The sequence below is a fragment of the Venturia canescens genome, chromosome 3 (assembly GCF_019457755.1).
Source record: "Venturia canescens isolate UGA chromosome 3, ASM1945775v1, whole genome shotgun sequence".
Classification (NCBI taxonomy): domain Eukaryota; kingdom Metazoa; phylum Arthropoda; class Insecta; order Hymenoptera; family Ichneumonidae; genus Venturia; species Venturia canescens.
Window position 1 is genome coordinate 7,019,517 of NC_057423.1, and position 18,093 is coordinate 7,037,609.

Here is an 18,093-nt window from a genome sequence, read left to right on the forward strand (position 1 = left end):
ACGTCAATAGAAACAGTTTCAATTGTATTGAATTCGAATCAATTGCAATATACGCAGTGGAGGTAAATGCAGTTGTCATTTGAGTGAATTTCAGTTGAAACATTTTTTCATTGAATTAATAACGAATACAGAAACGCTGTGAAATGCTGAATTCTTACCTTATAAACCGCGAGGTCTTGCACGAGACAAGCCAAAATGGCTTCACGACCAACCGGTACGGTCTCGTTCTTGATGGGTTCTTTGAAATTCGGTTCTGCAAAAAAACCAATGAATTTTCCATTAGTTGACGATTCATTGATGCTCAAAAGGTAGGAAAATAATATTGGAATTCATGGAAATACGTAAGCAAATTCTATGTGGAGTCTGCTCATCGGAAAAATTTTTACAAAAGACTTTGAGTCATAACAATAAGTGGAAAAAAGTAAATCGAAGCTGCGCAAAGAGCTGAAACCAAGCACGTTTTTCAATCAGCATTTCAGCCTAAAATTTCACAAAGTTGTTCATTCACTTGGTGAAAATCTGCTTATAAGGTGTTGGTATAAACGTTTCCTCGCCCCTTCGATATAATAGCTGTGGAAAGATGCTTTTCAAGGAGGGCAAGAAAATTGATTTTCCACCATGGCAAACTACCCTGTTTCATAAGGAATGGAGCACAGAATTGTACTGCTTAAAGTCATGAGGGTCGTTAGCGCAAAACCCATAAGGGTGGCTTCCACACCGTATGGCTTAGAGGGTGGCTACTCGACCGAATAAAAAACGAAAAAAAAACACAAGTACGAAGGGAGGGAGGAAGATAAAGGGCAAGCAAAAAGTGGGGGGAGCTGAAAGCCGAACATTTAGGGGATGCTTTCGTAATGGTAACATAGGGGAATCATAACTCTATCGTATATCTATTCATCGGTGCATGTGAAAGTCCCTCGGGAAATCGAGGCTCCATTAAAGCCACCTTCGAGGACTGCTCGCTACCCTCAAAACTAAATCTTCTCGTGGTCACGCCATATTTATTTGTGGTCTTTGCCAATTCGTACGACACAAATGCTGCCTCATTACTTACGTCATTTTCCAAAATAATAAATAATTATTCTTTCACGTTGCCTTAAATGGGCAACATTATTTCATAATTTTACAAATTTTTCAGTGGACAAATTCAATTGATTGAACTGAATTAATTGAATAAAAATTTTCGTTGTTTTTTTATAAATCTGCAACTTCTGATTTCCATTTTCGAAGACGTTGTAAAACGTCTGGTCGCTGAATTTATACTCCTGCTTAAAAATACCTGAAAACATAGTTTTAAGCTGATGTGGTGCTGCAGCAATTACTTCGAAGTTGCATTCGCCGTTCCGGTGGTAAATCTGGCTTTGAAATAATAATGCGAAAATGCCCGGAACTCAATACCTCCTGGACGCACTTTGATATTTGATGGGAATTCGGACGTCCGATGGAATTTCGTGAACTAAATCAATGATTTAGAGCCATTCAAGCTGAGTTTGCTTACAAATTCTCAACAACGAAGTGAACACGAAACCGAAAACAATTTCGACATCTTCAAATGCGTCTTTCACTTCAGTCCATGTCAGATAGACCACATAAATTTTCAGAACAAGTTGGCAATTGAAAACTCAAAAAAATAATAATTCCGAACTCGACATTCGAATTTGCTGTTGTTCTACACAAAATTCAACTTTTTTCGAGTCCATCAGACTCACCGAATTTCCACCCCCTTCCCATGAGAAGGATCGTGACAAAATCTCAAGACATCTCAAAATTATTACGTCGCCCCATAGTATTTTCACCCTCGTGAACTTTCTCAGTTATAAAGAGTCGCGAGAAGGATAAACTCGCATGTTTGAGGCGAGATTACATATTTTAGTCGGTCGTATGAAACGAGAACATACGAACAGACGTATAAGAGTTGAAGGGTGTCGAGGGACGGTATGAAAAGTCAGAGCAATATGAGCCACCCCAAGGGCTTTTCAATGAGGAAAATGCCCTTTTTATAACGTGTGAAAATAATAAGAGATTCCGTGTGTTTAGACCCTTGCTAAAGTCTCTCGCATTCCCCGTATATTTACGACGCGAGCGTCGTGGATTTTTGACACATTTGAGAAGCTAGAAAAGCTGAGGAATCATTTAGCCTGGAAATAAGAAAAACGACGATCTCACTGGAGATTTCTTTGCCATGAGATTCCTGCGAATGTCATCGGCGACTTTCACACCCTTTCAAATATTTGATGATTTTTCAGCGTGTTTTCAATGTTTTTAAACGCTCTTCAGGAACTCGCAAATTATGAGGAAAATATCCAAAAAGTAACAAAAATCCGATGGACCAATCTTTTGCAGCCAGAATAACTCACAATTGACTTATAACATGATTTCGAAGGTGGACCGTCTGACTCGTGACTGTCAGTCTTCTGAATCTTTGAACTGAATTATTATTCTTTCCAATCCAATGAGGTCAGGCTCCGTGGATTCCAATTATCTCAAAGAGCATCTTGCCCAATGCTTGGAATGCATTTCGAAATTTCTTGAAAAAACTGTCATCGAACTCGATTCAATATTTTTCCATTTGCCGGTTTCAACCTCCTCCGCGTTGGTTCATCAACACAATTTTCTTCATTTTTTCGCCAGGAATAATTTTTCAAAATAGAACAAAACGTCATGAAAATATTAATCAGGAATGACGAGCCTGAAGAAATCTTACGTTTTCCAAACCGAGTAAAATGGACGTTTAGCAAAAAACGGCTCAAAACACGATGAACTTGTTAAGTTTTCGAAGCATCCTACCGTCAGTCGTGAATTATTGGAACGTAGATTTGAATATTTAATAATCGAGTAAAACGTAATTAGATGGTAATAAATAAGTTACGATTTATTGCCCGTAAAAGGAAGCATTAAAAAATACGTCTGAAGGAATAGTTGAGTGTGATTCATACGAACGCGAGGGACCGCCGAGCCGGAGACGTCGGGCTAAATATATTATTAAATCGATATTCGTGGCTAGCATATCGGATACCGAAGTAATGCGTCTCTATTTCGGCGTTTAGTATCCTCTGTCACGACGTCCGGGTGAGTGATATGCAACGAAGAATACTTTGTAAATATGTACTTTCGGGAGGGTGATCATTTCGGCAGGATCGTTGACAGATGCAGGGATTTTTAGTCCGGCCTCACTCCATTTATGGCTTATGCTGCAGCGAGATTGCGAGATCTTCGAGGTTGAATGAAGGAGGAGAAACTGGAAGAATATTTGAAAAAAGGCTGAAATTTCACCGCAAATTAATTCCGAGGTTGTTGCTCTGCAACGGCTCCGAGGAATTCCGGAAATTCCGGTAACGCTCTCTAACGACGTTCTGCTTTACGATTTTGATGGAGAATAAAAAAGTGACCGCAGCAACAACAGCAGCAGCGCGGTGGCGCAGCGAGGCCGCTCAGTAAGCCATCGGAATGAGAACCATGAGAATTTTAAGAGCATCCAAACGATGGGAGAATTTTCGATTTGGTTGTTTCGTTTTATGATCCGTGCTTTCGTACACACTGGCAAATCTCATATTGCGATGCTCCTCTCGCTGCTTTAACCACGAACGAGGTGAGCCCATCCACGTTTGCTCTTTACACGCCAATCTATATACACATTTGACGGATACGGGAATAGATTATTTTTTATTTTACGAGAAGCGATATGCGGTTGCCCAATCGAACAATGTATCGGCTAAAAGATTCATCGCGGTGAACTGTGAAATTTCACCGGAATCCTGAGCTCACATTCGATTCAATGTTGAAGTACATTGTACATTTTTTAGCAGAAAAGTTTGCCGAAATTTCGAACGACTTTTAATGTCGATGCGAGCTCAAAGCTCAGTTGTGTGACGATTCAGAAATGTGGGCTGCAAGTGAATTTTCCCAACCTCAAAAATTCGTTTCCGGGGCAATAACACGCTCACAGTTTTCACGAGAATCGATTCAGAGATTAAAAAACAGTTACAACTTTTGATTTCGTCCTTCATTCGTTCCGGCGGAGTATGCACGTGATAAAATGTTGGGAAAGGCGAAAAGAAACATTCGCTAATGTGGGGCTAACTGGATCGGTGTAATGCACGAAACACCCACCCTGATTGTACACCTCTCCTCCATTGCGGCAATTTCCGAGAGACTTACTCGCAACACACATTCACAACCCCCTCCCGAGACACAAGATGCTCCGAGCCACAAAAGCTCCTGCGACGTACACCAGACCTGGTGAAATTGCACTAATGCTCAAGCGCATTTACACGTTGCATAAGTATTACTCGTGTCTCTTCCTCAAATATATCGGTTTTATATCGGCCTTTCCGATCAGGATCGTCGACACTTTTATTTCTGACTCGAAGCTGCTGATGAATTTCTAAGCCTCGCAATAACACGGACAAAACGGATTGGTTTTGTATACTGAGGAATAAATTATTTTTCGAGAATCTTTAAAGTATTTAGCCACCGATTACAAACAGCATAGGATTTTTTTAATTTTCCAAATTTTCGTCCCTTTAATTCAAAACAGCTTTATGCGGATGGCAAAAAGTGATGCTCGATATTTCGTTTTTTTTTCGAGTGTTATTCATCATGTCAGACTAGCACTTACCGATAAGTGGATATTTATTGTAAATCACAAATTTTCACTGTCAGCATAGTAAATTCTATGATAAATACACGAATGTACATCGAATACGTGTGACATTTTACCACACATATAATTTTTTTTCAGGATTGCCCGAGCATATTTTACAATATTATAAACATTTGAAGTGACTCAAAACATTTTTTACTATGTTGATAGAGAAAAAGACTCTTGAGTCTTTTGAATACAAGGTATGGATATTGGTCTTTTTACTATGGTGAATAGAAAAATTGTTATTACTGTTCTTCGAATTAATGCTGCAATCCTGTACGTGTATACTTTCCTATAGATATTTCGGCCTCGTTTTCTGCGTGTGCTATTGCTTGGAGAACTCTGAAACATTTATTTGGTACTAAAAGTAAAAAAAAAAAGTATTTTATTTTCAATAAAACTTTTCAAATCGTCAGAATTATTTTCCACCGTTGTTTCTTAAGTTCCTCTAAATTGTCAGTGGCTTACTTTCAGGTGACAGGTTTCAGTGATGGGGAAAGATTGTAGACGAATCGTGTCGCCAGGTTTCGACGTTGAAGCCTCTTTATTTGAAGGCTTATTTGTACGTTCTCATACTGCATTACCGGAATGAAATTTTTCAGTACTTAGTGCTCGAAATCGAGCATAGAATCTCCGCATTTTAAATCCTCAGGACGAAAGTCCCGAGCGTTTTTTTCTCTCGTATTTTTTCCTCATTCACAACTTTCTCCAAAAATGATCAAATAAATATCGATTTAAGTACAGACAAAATGGGAGGTGAATTGAGTCGAAATGTCTGGTACAAAATGAAGGATGAATCTGGCACATTTACGAGTAAGGACAGCTCGTTCTCATAGTATGCGGTAATTATTGTTTACGAATCAAACAAGTCGTAGTCAGCTCGAAAGAGCTCACGAGTTTGCCTCGCCGAACTCTCAAACCGACGTAATCCCTCTCGAATCCGAAACGCCATCGTTAATTTCCTCTTGGCACAAAGAGCCTGTTCGTATGGCATGTAACCAAACAAGGATGGGGTTGTGATAACATTGGCGTTGGGATCTCGAGAATGATTGATAAACATTGATTCACATTTATCACAATTTCCTACGTGAAAAATAGTCGAAGAGTGTGAGCGAGAGGGAGGGGGAGAGGAGAGAGAAGGGAGTGTTTGAAGTGAGGAGGAAAAGAGCTGACGCTCTATTTTCATCAGAAAGATCGCTTGTAAAGGGCCCAGAGCATGGGAGATCCGATGGGAAGGTATTTCGTGTTTAGCGTTAAATCTGCAAAGCCACGTGTCACGAAAGTGAGGTGTGAAAAGGGATTAAAAAGAGCAATATAGGGTGGCTCCGTAAAAAGGAAGCTCTTGAGCCATAAGGTGCTCATTTTCAGGCACGTAAGCTTATAAAACGTGGGAGAGACGTTCTCGCTGGTTGAGGTAGTTGAGAGTACACACGTTGTCGCCGTCGAGGGTGGCTGGTGAATTTTCCTGGTGTATTTTATTCGCCAGGTGTGGATGAGGACTCGCGGGAGAATAGCCGGGGGCAACAGCCGATGCGTCAGGCACGTGGTAGATTGCACGGAAGAATTTTCAGCTAAGATGAGAAGAGAAAGCCGAGGTAATAGTAGCGCTAAGAATACGAGAGGGAAGAGCGAGAAGAAAAAAAGGGTAGACGAGAAAAAAAAAGAAAGAAAAGAAAGAGCGAAAAAAAAGAAAAAATAACATGGCGAACGCGGAGTAGAAGCGACGAAATAAAAGTGAAACGAGGACAGCAACGAGTTCGAAGTGGTACACCAAAGAGCTGGAGAGACAGAAGAATAGGAAGGAGATCGAGAAGAAAAGAGAAAGGAAGATGAAAAGGAGCTGCAGTTGAGGCGATGAGGTTCGGATGATGGAAGTGGCGAATGAAATGCTTTCTCTCTCTCTCTCTCTCCTGCTCTTGTGATTGTCCATTTGATAGCGATAACGCTACGGTCAAGGTGGGTTAGTGTATCCACGTTCACCAATAGACGTCAGATGAACGTTATTACGTAGTTATTTGAGAGCCTCTTATTTTCCTCTATTCTCCACTCTCCTCTTAGATCGGAAAATTCAGCCTCTATATATCGCCTTAAACTTTCGTTGTGCCTTATTTCAAAGGGGTTTCGTTACTTTTGCTTGCTTCTCGATTGAATTCTCGTACATTATAGAACGATCCTTTTGATCCTCATAGGCAGCTTAATATCGGAGCCATTCTGTTGAATGAGTACCAATTTTCTCCAGCTTCGATGATCGATCTTCAAAATGAGGGGGCATTTAGGTTGCGAAATTTCGAAGCGAAAAGTCCCCAGCGATTTTTCTCTCCGACATGCCGTTGACTAGCTATCGAGTAATTAGAGTAACGGCCAATCTCGTGCCTCGATCAGCCGAGTGGGCGTGGCACAGGCCCCGGAGCATTCCCCCCACTCTGAAAACACTCAACGGTTGATATCTTTCAAACGGTCGTACGTTGATGAAAATGGCCAAAGACTTTTCTCCTCGGAATTTCACTGTCCTACCGTCCCCCAACTTTCGCCTTGGATTTTCGAACTTTTTTCAAGCAAACAGCTAAGGAGGACCATAAAACGAAATGCATCCACGGAAATCGGTGATTACCTACGTTGCTATTAGCTCACAACAACACGTGGCACTCGACTTATCATCCAGCGGATATAAGAGTTTAGCAAACAAGTTTTCTTCGCTCCTCGGACCATCTGATACGTTGTTTCACTCGCCTAGCGCTGTCCCAGCAAAAGTTGCTGCACAAAGAGCATAACGAGAGCAATGTGCAGCACAGCCGGTGCATAATACCTCGGCGGGGCACGAGAGAGATTCGCCAAGCCGAGAAAACGCCAGGACAAGGCGGCCTATAACTCTTGCCCGAGAGCTAAGAAAAGTCGACGCTCTGGACAAGCTCTCTCGACTAGCTCACTACGGAGTCTCGACGCTTCCAAGTTTTTAAATTCAAGCCTTTGAAGCATCCTGCTGTCCACCATACATGCGAGAGACAGCCAAGATGAGAAAGAAGAAAGAGTATCGTTCGGCCAATTAGACTGTCTCGGCGTCTCCTTTCAGCCTCCATTGTTTGAGGTTAGAATTAGCCGAAATTTCAAACCAATTATCTCCATTTTTAGCCATCGAATTTTCTGGCTTTTCACAACCTTACGAACTTTTAGGACAACATAAAGTGAAGAGAATTTTTGTTGATGTGGTAGATTTTTTTGAAATGTTTTTCCACTATCAGAGAATCGAATTCTAAAAGTAACTCATTTAAAATTGTAACTAGTACCAATAGCAGAGTTAAGGATACGTAAAAAGCTTCGGTGCTAAAAGTAAATAGTTAAAGAATATGGCTGAGAACGTAATTATATCGAGGGATCTGGAGATAGTGTGTTGGCCATTATAGAACGCACCGGAACGTAAAACGCAACGACTCCATACGATATTACTGGCTACGCTCGCCTTTTTTGCAACATTATTACTGCGGGGACCCTTGACTTTTAATAATCTCCGGACAATGTTCCTCTATGGACATTCTTAATTAATCCGAATCACAATGGACCCTTAACAATCGCAATTCTCGTCTTCTATTATTTTCCTTACCTTCTTGCGTTTTTCGTATCAATAAAAACACCGTGTAGGTTGAATTGTGACCTGGAGAATGACACGATTTCTCAACGTTACGAATTTCGTTTGTTGACACAATTTTAGGACTTTTTAACCTGTTATTTATATTCCCTTGCATTTTTACACGAGTCGCTCCAAATATACAATTTACTTCCTTGAAAAAAAGGTATCATCGTCGGTACTAAAACAACTGCAAGATTTCTCGAGTGGAAATGAAACCACGAGACGCTTGCAAGGTGCGCTGCGGTTTCGTGTGTTTTGGCTTCCCTCTTGGCTTATCGTATTGCAGGGGAGAAACTGATCCACCAGTGGAAGATTCGAGACCATTAATAAGTCATACGAAAATGTCTTCAGTTTCATTCCTAGACGTGGAGCAAAAAAGCTGTCCAAATTTGTGGGTTTATTGAAAAAAATGAATTGACCAGACCACTAATAATTCAACATATTTTTTATTCGAGGTATTTTAAAATAGGTCGACGTCTAAATCGAGCGGGGCGAGACATCGAGTAAGAGTGAAATAAATTAAGAGAATCAAGTGCAGACCGTCACAAAATAATCAAAATCACGTTCAATAAGGTTCAATGAGAAAACAATGAGGTTTTATTTTCAGAAAAAGGTAATAATCTACGAAATTTCAGGCCATTCGAAATAAAAAACTTGATAGTAAATGTACGAAAAGCTCAATATTTGTCAGGAGATTTAAGGATAGATTCTCGTTATATCGATTGGTCTGTCTCCTTAATGACACAAGCCACCGAGTTGAATTTGACCCAGTTCGATCGAGCGACCATTTCTTAAGGATTCAACACTTCGTAAGAGTTGGCACTTGCGGCCAGACTGAAAATCACATAAGCCTGAAGGAGACGAGTCGGCTGTCGAACGGAAATTGAAGAAAGGCGCAAACAATAGAGACTTTTCCTTCTGGCTAATACCAACAAAATGAAAACAGAGAAAGTTTGTTTTCTTTTATACTTTTAGTCGATCACACAGCGAGGGGGGTGGGAGCATGGCCATGAAAAACGCTTTCATCCTTCCAAGCATAACTGCCAACGAATCTCTGTTGAACGGTTTCGAACTAGTGACGAAGTTTGGGTCGATGCTTCACGATTTTTTTCATCGTTTTTATTTCTTCCTCGATTTTCATTGTTTCCTTGAGTATCATTCAAAAAATAAACTCTTTCCCTCTTCGAGAGGCTCAAAAAAATGCTGCACTTCAAAAAATGTTCGTGTTTTAAGGGGCCCTCTCAAAACGATTTTTAAAATAAGCCTGTCAGCATAGAAAAAATGAGTAAACGAGGCTTATTAGGCAAGTAAAAACACGGGAGCGTAAATACTGATCAAGCATCGGGAACAGCATCTGGACTATTTGCAAGAGAAGTAGGAGATGAGTTGAAAGGGACTTGAGAGGGTTGCAAGGAGCATGAAGGGAAAACGCGGCTCGATCATCGGCGGGAGAGGGTTTGTAGCAGCCTCGCTAAAAGCATCTCTCTTAACATTTTTCTATATATACAAAAATAAAGGAGTGCACTCGGATTGTAGGAAAACGCTGGCGAAGCTCTATTACGGACTCTTGTTGAGCGATCCTGAGGAAAAAAATGTTTCATTAAAATCGCGGCTGAGTATTGATGCCTCCGGGGAATAAAAATCTTCTGGATTTTCTTGCTACGACAGCGTTTCATCTCCGTGGCTACCTACAGGTTTGTCAATCTCGTAAATAGCACAAAAATTCCAAATTTTTTGACATTTTTTCATAAATTCAGGTGCGCCCATGTTTTGCAGAAAAAATGTCTTGCCTGTTTCTTCTACTCAGTTCATCATTCGTTACAAACTGGCCAAGCAAATGCAGAACCAATGAAATGAGCCGACTTGATGCGAGCGAAAAGGGAGCAACGGCATGTTCGTCTGTTGCTGGGTTTCGCACTCATTGAGCCAACGATTCAAATGCGGTAACACGAAGCGATCGAATAATCTTAGTAAATCGAAAATGCATTGTAGCAAAATGGTCCTCATCGACGTTGCAATCACAAATTGATTAGCTGCTTACAGCGGAGCTAATTTTTCGTCAATTAGCTGATATTTCAATTATTCTATTTTAGTTAAATTCTAACGTAATTCGATATTAATAGAATTCATGAATTTGATTGAGCAGCGTCGAAGATAAAAACTCAGCAGATCGTTCAGCTTCCAATTTTGATGATTGCCTCCAGCCAATCAGACTTTTGGGACACTCCATGTACCCAGATAATGTAAAATTGTTCGAAATCGTGGATACAGAGTTCGAGCGTATTGATACTAGAATTGACTTTACACGAATTTCCATACGTATCGTCTTTTTCATCTGCACAATGGAGACCCACGCATGGCAGGGAGCGCGTTATCGAGTCACGTTTGTCGAGAGTTTGACAAACACGAGAGCCCTTCCGGACGTTCGAATGGAGTGAAACTTGTTCGAGACGAATATTATTCATCAGCAGTATGAAATTCTGTGGGAATTACAGCTTTTTGGCAACAATTGGTGGCTTTGGAGAATCGACGTTTTGCGACAAAATATGTTCCGGAATAACTGGGTGAGTGTTCTCATTGATTGCCAGGATCCACGCCGCTGCTGGTTACTCGAACTCTGAAGAACTTTTGAAACGACTGAAAATTCATTCGACAGTAGTGAAAACGAGTTTTATTTTTTCTTTATTATTAAAACAGTTACACAAACGCATCGGTTACTTCGTCGAGAAAATCCTTCGTATTTTGGCCCACTTAAAACCTGTTTGATATATTAAGAGGTGGCATTTATGAATTTTAAATCGTATTAAAATATTAAATTGCAATATCGTAGTCGCACATCGTCATGGGCTATCTGGGTGAGTGATGATGTACGAGAAAAGCTCTCCGGCGAAACTTGAGACTAATTCAATTCCGAGGGTGACTCTCTTTCTTTTCCCTCGTCTTGTACAGTTTCCCTTCTTGATCCCAGCTCTCGTGATAATTATAAGAGAACGGTGCGCTGCGGTGAGGAGGGGCGAGGTCACAGTGGATTAAAGTGGGAAAAATTAATGAATCGTCCGACTGTATCTATACGTATATACGCGTTTGAATGAATGTATAAACGGCGGATCACAGAATACTTCATTTTTACATCTTCACCGTTAATTCGAAGAACTTTGTAAGCCTGCAATTGGCGAGATAAAATTGTATTCATTCTGCGGTCGTTGCTTAACGTCTTTAAGGGTGTACTACAAGCATAGCGAAGGGCTTGAAAGCCCAAAAGCACTGACTTCATTAAGAAAGTGCTGACACTCGCTAGCAGACTCATAAAGGACTCGATTTTTCTTTGTTTCAATATACCGGGTGTCGGGATCACTATTTTTTTTATTATTACTTGACAACTCCAGACTGAAAGCGAAGTTTATGATATTTTAACGCCCAAGGTCATTAGGAGCTTAATTATTACCTTCGAGATCTGATCTTTTTGAGAAAAAAATTCTAGTTTCCAAATATTCTAATGGAAAATCCGTCGAAAGATTGAAAAATGATTTATCGAATCGGGCTTATTGGAATTCAATTTTTTGGACGAAAATTTGATCTTCAAAATTCCTTCCATCAATTCGGCCATTTCTCTATAATAAAACTTGAGTTTTCAATTTTTTTAATGATCGTAATCGATTACTAAGGAATTGTTACTCCCAAAAAGTCTCGTTGTAAGATTAATTCCATACATTCATGGATGAAATAAAAAAATTTGAAAAGTCTTGAGGCCAAATTTATCCGGTGGATCAGTAAATCGAAATAAAAAATAAAAATTGTGACAGAAATATTGAGCTTGCCGATTTTTTAAGAACTGCAATGGCGCCAATATTTTAAACACGACGAATCAGCTTTTGTGGGTACAAACCTCACGAATAAACGGCTCATACGAAGGGTGGGTGAAAACATTTCCAAGATGATCGGTAACCTCGAACTTCCATGTCCCCGCGTCTTAATCGATTTCATTTCCATCAATTCTTACTGGTAAAAATGGGGCTTTTAAATTCTAATTAAGGCTAATTCAATCGGTTCATGTGCGAAGAAGCTAAGACTTGCTCGGTAATTATCCTCGGCTTGAGCCCCTTTCGATCCCGTTTTCACGGGTCCCCTCCCCAGCTCGGTACAAGACCAGAGCTCAACTTTCGAAAGGGAATGAAATAACGAGAACGGTACGGGTGAACAAGCGAGACGATGCTGAGTGGCTAATTAGCAGTAGAAAATCGTAGTTTGTTCTGTAGCGATTGAAAAGTGTATAAAATATCGAGAGATCGGCCAAGTCCTGTGCGTCATAATTTTCTCCCTTCGCATTTCGATTCCTCCTAACGAAAAATAAAGAGAAAAAGGGATGAGATGCGAGAGAGGAAATAATGAACAAGCGCAACTCGCAGCTTTACTGATTAAATTGTTCACTTATTTAAGGCGAACTTTTGACAATATTTCCCGAGACAGTACCCTCATTAAGAACTAAAACAAAGTTGAAACCCTCGGATTTGAGTATTGCACGTCACGGAAGACCCGCGGGTAGGAAAAATAAAAATTCCCACATTTCGAGTCATAAAATCCTCGAGGGGCTGGATATGTCTCGCGTCTCAAGTAACAATCCGAGCCCCTCTCATGCACTCGAAGCTCTTCATCCGTCTGCAGATGTGCTCAATATGCGATCTCGAATCGTCCGTTTTTTCTGCCCTTTTGTGTGATTGTTAACTCATCAGAAGATCGTTTCTGGAATGAAACGCATCATTAATGACTCAGCCTGAGTTCCCTGCCGGAGCATGAAGCATTTTTTTTTCATTTTTATCTCGTCGCAAGGTTCTCTCCGCGGTATTTCGGAGCGTTCTCCGGTATTATCACGAAGGTCCTCGCCACTGATAAAGTGTGCGGTTTTCCTCGGAGCGGGGAAAGCAAATGGGAAAAAGAGCGAGCGCGAGGCGGAGAAGAATGAAAAGTCGAGATAGAGGCATTACACGGCACGCTCCCCCGTACACGCGAAATCTAATAACTTGAAACGTTCCTTAATTGGATAGTTAGCGTCCGGTGTACAGCTGCCTTAACAGTCAAGAATCGTTGGCTCTCGCGCTTCCTCCGTTTTTACGATATTGCGCAACGAATGAGCCGCGGGGTTGCGTGTGTACGCGTGTACAAATAAATATAAACGCATCTTGTAACCGGATGCGAGCTTGCGATGAGAGCTTCGTTACAAAAAACGTACAAGCGCTCAGGCTTTCACAATTTATCACTTCGCTCCTGCTCCCCGCATTTGCGTACTTTCATTCTTTAATGCTGTTGCTCCTCCATTCCGGGACCGCGTATTTTCAATGTTTCATCTTGGCGTTAACGAGTTTTTTTCCTCCTTCATAATTAGTATCCTCGCGAAAAAAATGCGATAATTCGCAAAGTCCTCTGGCGTCGAGCCCTCCGGTGCAGCGTTGATGAGAGCCATGAAAATTTTTCGATGTAACCGAAGCCAGTGACACTGAGGTACCGGGACGCTCTAGTTTGCTCTTCTTTGTGGAGCTGTTCAGCTGTCGATATTAATGAGGCACCTCGTCGAAAAGAAAGTAGCGAAGCGGAATTTCCTTGCCGGTATTTCACGATGCGAGGAATTCATTCCAAAACGTGACAATCGGACATGAAAATGTCTCAGGGAGCTCATGATAAATCGAGATTAATCGAGGCTCATCGGCCATTATGGCCAGGACAGAAAAACGGCTTGCTGGCAACCGGCTCATTCGTCATGGTCTCGTGTTGTCCGTCCGATCGTCAGTGTTTCCGCTCGATGTTCGAACGCAGGCACAAACAGAATGATGCATGGGGGGTGTCGAGGTGCGTCAGTTCGGTTTCGGCGCTGTGAGTGAAAAAAAGAGAGTTCAAAAAGCAGGATAATTGAATGAATCGGCTCGTTTAACGGAGGCAGCGAGCGGAGTCCGCGCGGGAGGGCTAGTCATAGCAGCCATTATTTTTGTCTGTAGTCCTGCCTCGTTAAGCTCGCCTCCGAATAACGGATAGACAATTGATTCCCGTTGTTGTTACGGAGGTGGATTCACCGCTGTCGAGAAGAAGGGCGTACAAACTCAAAAGCCCCTTCTTCGGAGGCCCATTGGCTGAGGCCTTTCGCTCGTCACCGGAGAACGTCCGCATTGCTCTTATGTACAACTCTCGTATGCAGTTTTGTTGATACATAGAAACGGACGTTGCCACATGTGCGATCTGCGGACCTATAGAATTTTGTATCACAGTAACAGACGCGCAGCTTTTAACTTCGATATCCGTCACCCCGCGGAGCCTTTGACACGAAGGTACATGCGCGTTAAGCGCGTGCGAAGCTATTCATACGTTAGCATTTCTGATGCGACGCTGCTCGTAAGCAAATATCAGCGAAGCCAACAATTCAGAGTTCGGGGGAAGGGAGTGCGCGAGTTCCCGACCAATTTCTCGCTTATTAGTGATTAACCTCGTCACTGTCCTCGTTCCTCTGCGCGGTACGTCCGTTTTAATCGTTATTCCCCCCGCGATGGGTATAACATTAAATAAATGACAGAAGCTCGATTGTGCTGCTGCGGCAAAATGTCCTGCCGGGTGCACGCATGCATCACGGTCAACAACCATCGGCTCTCTTGGGTCACGCTCCCCTGATTTGGTATCATCCTTGTGGCTGGTTATTTGGTGCACAACCAGTTCACTCGTGACCATCAACAATTCTGGAATCTGCAGGGGTCCTTCGTTCTTCGAGCCCCTTAACATAGTGTCTTATGGACGATCGCGAGGATTCGAGAATCGAGGAAATCATTGAAATTGGATGGATCGGTGAGCGTTGAAGCTTGGAAACAAAGTCGCAGGATTCGGGGTCGCAAACTGGGACGTGGAAAGCCAAATCTGCCTGCGACAACGTTCGTTGGAATTGAACATCGGACTCCCCGCACAGAAACTCAGCCGGTTCCGGGCTCTGTAAAGTGGGACGCTCCAATCCACTCCAAACTCGTTTTGTGGACCTACTCACATCATCAACGAATGTGGCTTGTTCACGAATTAAGAAGAAACTCTTGTTGGCTCGTCAAATCAGCTTTGGCGCTATCTTTCCTCGAGTAATTTGGTTGAGTGCAGCTAAAGGAGTTTCGAAAGCGTAACTGTACTGTAATTCTTGTTGAATACCACTGAAGCAGTCTTTGATCTAGGGATCTAGTTGGATTCTCGTAAGCCCCTGGAGAAAAATACTTCCAGTGTGTGCGTCCAAATGTTCTCTTCTAAACCAACCAATCCATTAACTCGCCGATGAAAATCTTGATGGAACAGACTTTCTAAACCTATTCATAAACCTAATTCGAGTTGCCAAACGACAGCGCGGATGATCGGGATCTCCAATGGTATTTCCGGCTGAGGTATGGTAAAATTCTGCTCGTAGATCATGTCTCGTCTGGTCAACATCCCCCGGTAAACCCACCGATGAATCGTTCGGCAAAACAATCCACAAGCACCAGGTGGATTCTCACGTGGATGATGCTGCTCCAATGGGATAACCGACAAAGACGTATCGACCTCCCGAAGTTGTGTGTCAGGTTAAGCTGTTCAGGGGTTAACTGTACGTGGGCGCTTGGCTAGCTACTGCTGCGCTGCCGAGCGTAGGCAATCGTAACGCTTCGCTTCTATACGTAGCTGTAATGCAATACCGGTTTCTGCACTCCCGTCATATTCTGCGAGATGATTAACACGAATCGTATCGGCCCGAGAATGGGAACGAACGAGGAAGAAAGAGAAACGCAAAGGGCCGAGGACCCCGGAGGAAAGGGAGCGAGCGAGGGAATGTGGTAGCTACGGCAAGCTGCTGACACCCCGCAGCGTGACTTTCACATCTATATCTGAGTGGGCAATACCAGGATCGGGTACAGCCCGGTCGTATACAGAGTTCCCCAAAATGTTGGAACTAGTCGAGCAGGAATTTTCAAAAATTTTCGAAAATCGGGGTCCCTGAGGGAGCACACTTTTGGTGCAGCTTTCCTGACATATTTTCGTAATGAATACCGAATCAGTGGGAAAAACAGTATTCGCAATCAGGTGAAATGACGAGAAATAAAGCCCACTCGGGTTAACTCTTTTTGTTCGAAGCGAGTAAGCACCGTGAGCGCTGGTGAACCAGGAAACTTTGTGCGGTCAGAAGGTTTTCCAATAAAAAATCATTTTTCGACCTCCTGTTTGACTATAAAATAACTTTTGGTCGGGCAAACGGTACGAGATTCGACGAGGGTGAGAGGATATTCGTTCTACGGTAACTGGATTTGAAAAAAATGTGCTTCAATTTGAATTGCGATTACAGTTTGGTCTGGGCGACACTGACTCGGGAAAACAATGATACAGTCAAATTCGATTTCGTCGGAATGTCGTGGATCATTTAAAGCAGAGCTGAAAGTATGAGAGTTTTGAAAAAGGCTGTACAAAAAGCGGTAGATGTCGTGGCGCGTAACTCGGGAAATGCTGGTTATCACACCCTGCGAGTGGAAACATTGGGAGGGGTGGAAAAGGGTATCGAGGGTGGAAAGGCTCGGTAGGTAGAGTTATAACGCGGAAGGTAACAGAATCGAAACGACCCTAACTCCGGTGTGTACGTGTGTGCATCCGTGTGTGCTGACTGGTCCGCAATCCGTTCGGCCCTCTAAATTACAGCAAGTGCAATTTACAAGCATCGGCACAAAACGAATGCGAAAATAAATTGGCGTCACGGACGGACATGGATCACAGAGGGCGAGGAGGGAGAGACGAAGGACTGGGCATCGCATGAATTCTGTGGGTAACAGTGAAATGGGGGCCACCTATAGAATCCAGAATACAGGCCAGTTCTGTCCGGTCGAACTCGTGTACGGGGATAGCCCCTGCGGAATGAACCAAGCATATGCCCTGGCGAATCCGCTCGCTGGGAAAATTGAACCTGGAGTGAGAGGCTCCAAAGGGCGAAACAGGGGAAAGGGAAGGAGGGAGGGAAAGAAGAGTGAGTGAGTGCGAATAAATTTGAGTGATGGCGGAGAATCATTGACGCAAACTTCCGGAAATTCGTTACCGGAACGACCGAGTTGCTGCGCTCCGACTAAAATTTGGCGCGACCTTTCAAAAAGACTCGTTAAAGATATGGGAGCGATGAAAACCGACAGTTTTCTTGTTCCATCCTCACTGATTGAGCCGGCAAATTCTGCATCGTTGAAACTCGATATGATTTTCCAAGTGAAAGAATACGCGCAGCAAGGAAAGAAGATAAGAGCATTCCCTTCCCGCGGGATATCGCACCGGGGGCTTCGTACCGTGCCCACCATTCGGTACACTCCTGTTTGTCGAGCCCTTTCTCTCCCCTTCCATCGATACATCGATTTTCTTCGAGATGCAGATACGAAGCTACAATACCGAAGGCTGCAACGCCTCCTTACCTCCCTCGCTTCACACACGCCAATTTCACGGATACGAATGGGTAAACGGAAAGATACCCTTAACCGCTATTATTCCGGCTCAGTCCAGTGTAAAAAACGGGGGAAGATCGAGTCACGTTTCGATGCTAGCGGGGATCCCTTTCTTCTCCCGAGATATGGAGTCTCGTCTGTTCCGCGTCTTTGAACAGATTCTCTATTCAACCGTATCCGGAATAGTTGCACGCCATTTGTCACTTGCCTCGAAATGCTGCTCGCTGACGCACAAGCATCGGCAGTTTCATCGCGTGTACCCAGCAAAGACACATTTTTATTATTGGATTCGATTATCCCGTATCGACACCGAACTACGAGAGAAGTACATCTGAGGAATTTCAATAAAAAATTGACTGGAAGAATTG

At 42.7% G+C, this 18,093-nt stretch overlaps 1 protein-coding gene across 2 annotated transcripts in view; it reads right to left on the reverse strand.

Moving 5' to 3' along the window:
- The window catches only part of LOC122407803 (neurotrimin-like), a 115,464-nt gene that overhangs the window by 33,916 nt on the left and 63,455 nt on the right, over window positions 1-18,093 (reverse strand). For both annotated transcript variants that reach the window (XM_043414226.1, XM_043414225.1), the window contains exon 2: window positions 159-253. In XM_043414226.1, the coding sequence (XP_043270161.1) occupies window positions 159-253 (95 nt within the window). The remainder of the gene's footprint in view (window positions 1-158; window positions 254-18,093) is intronic.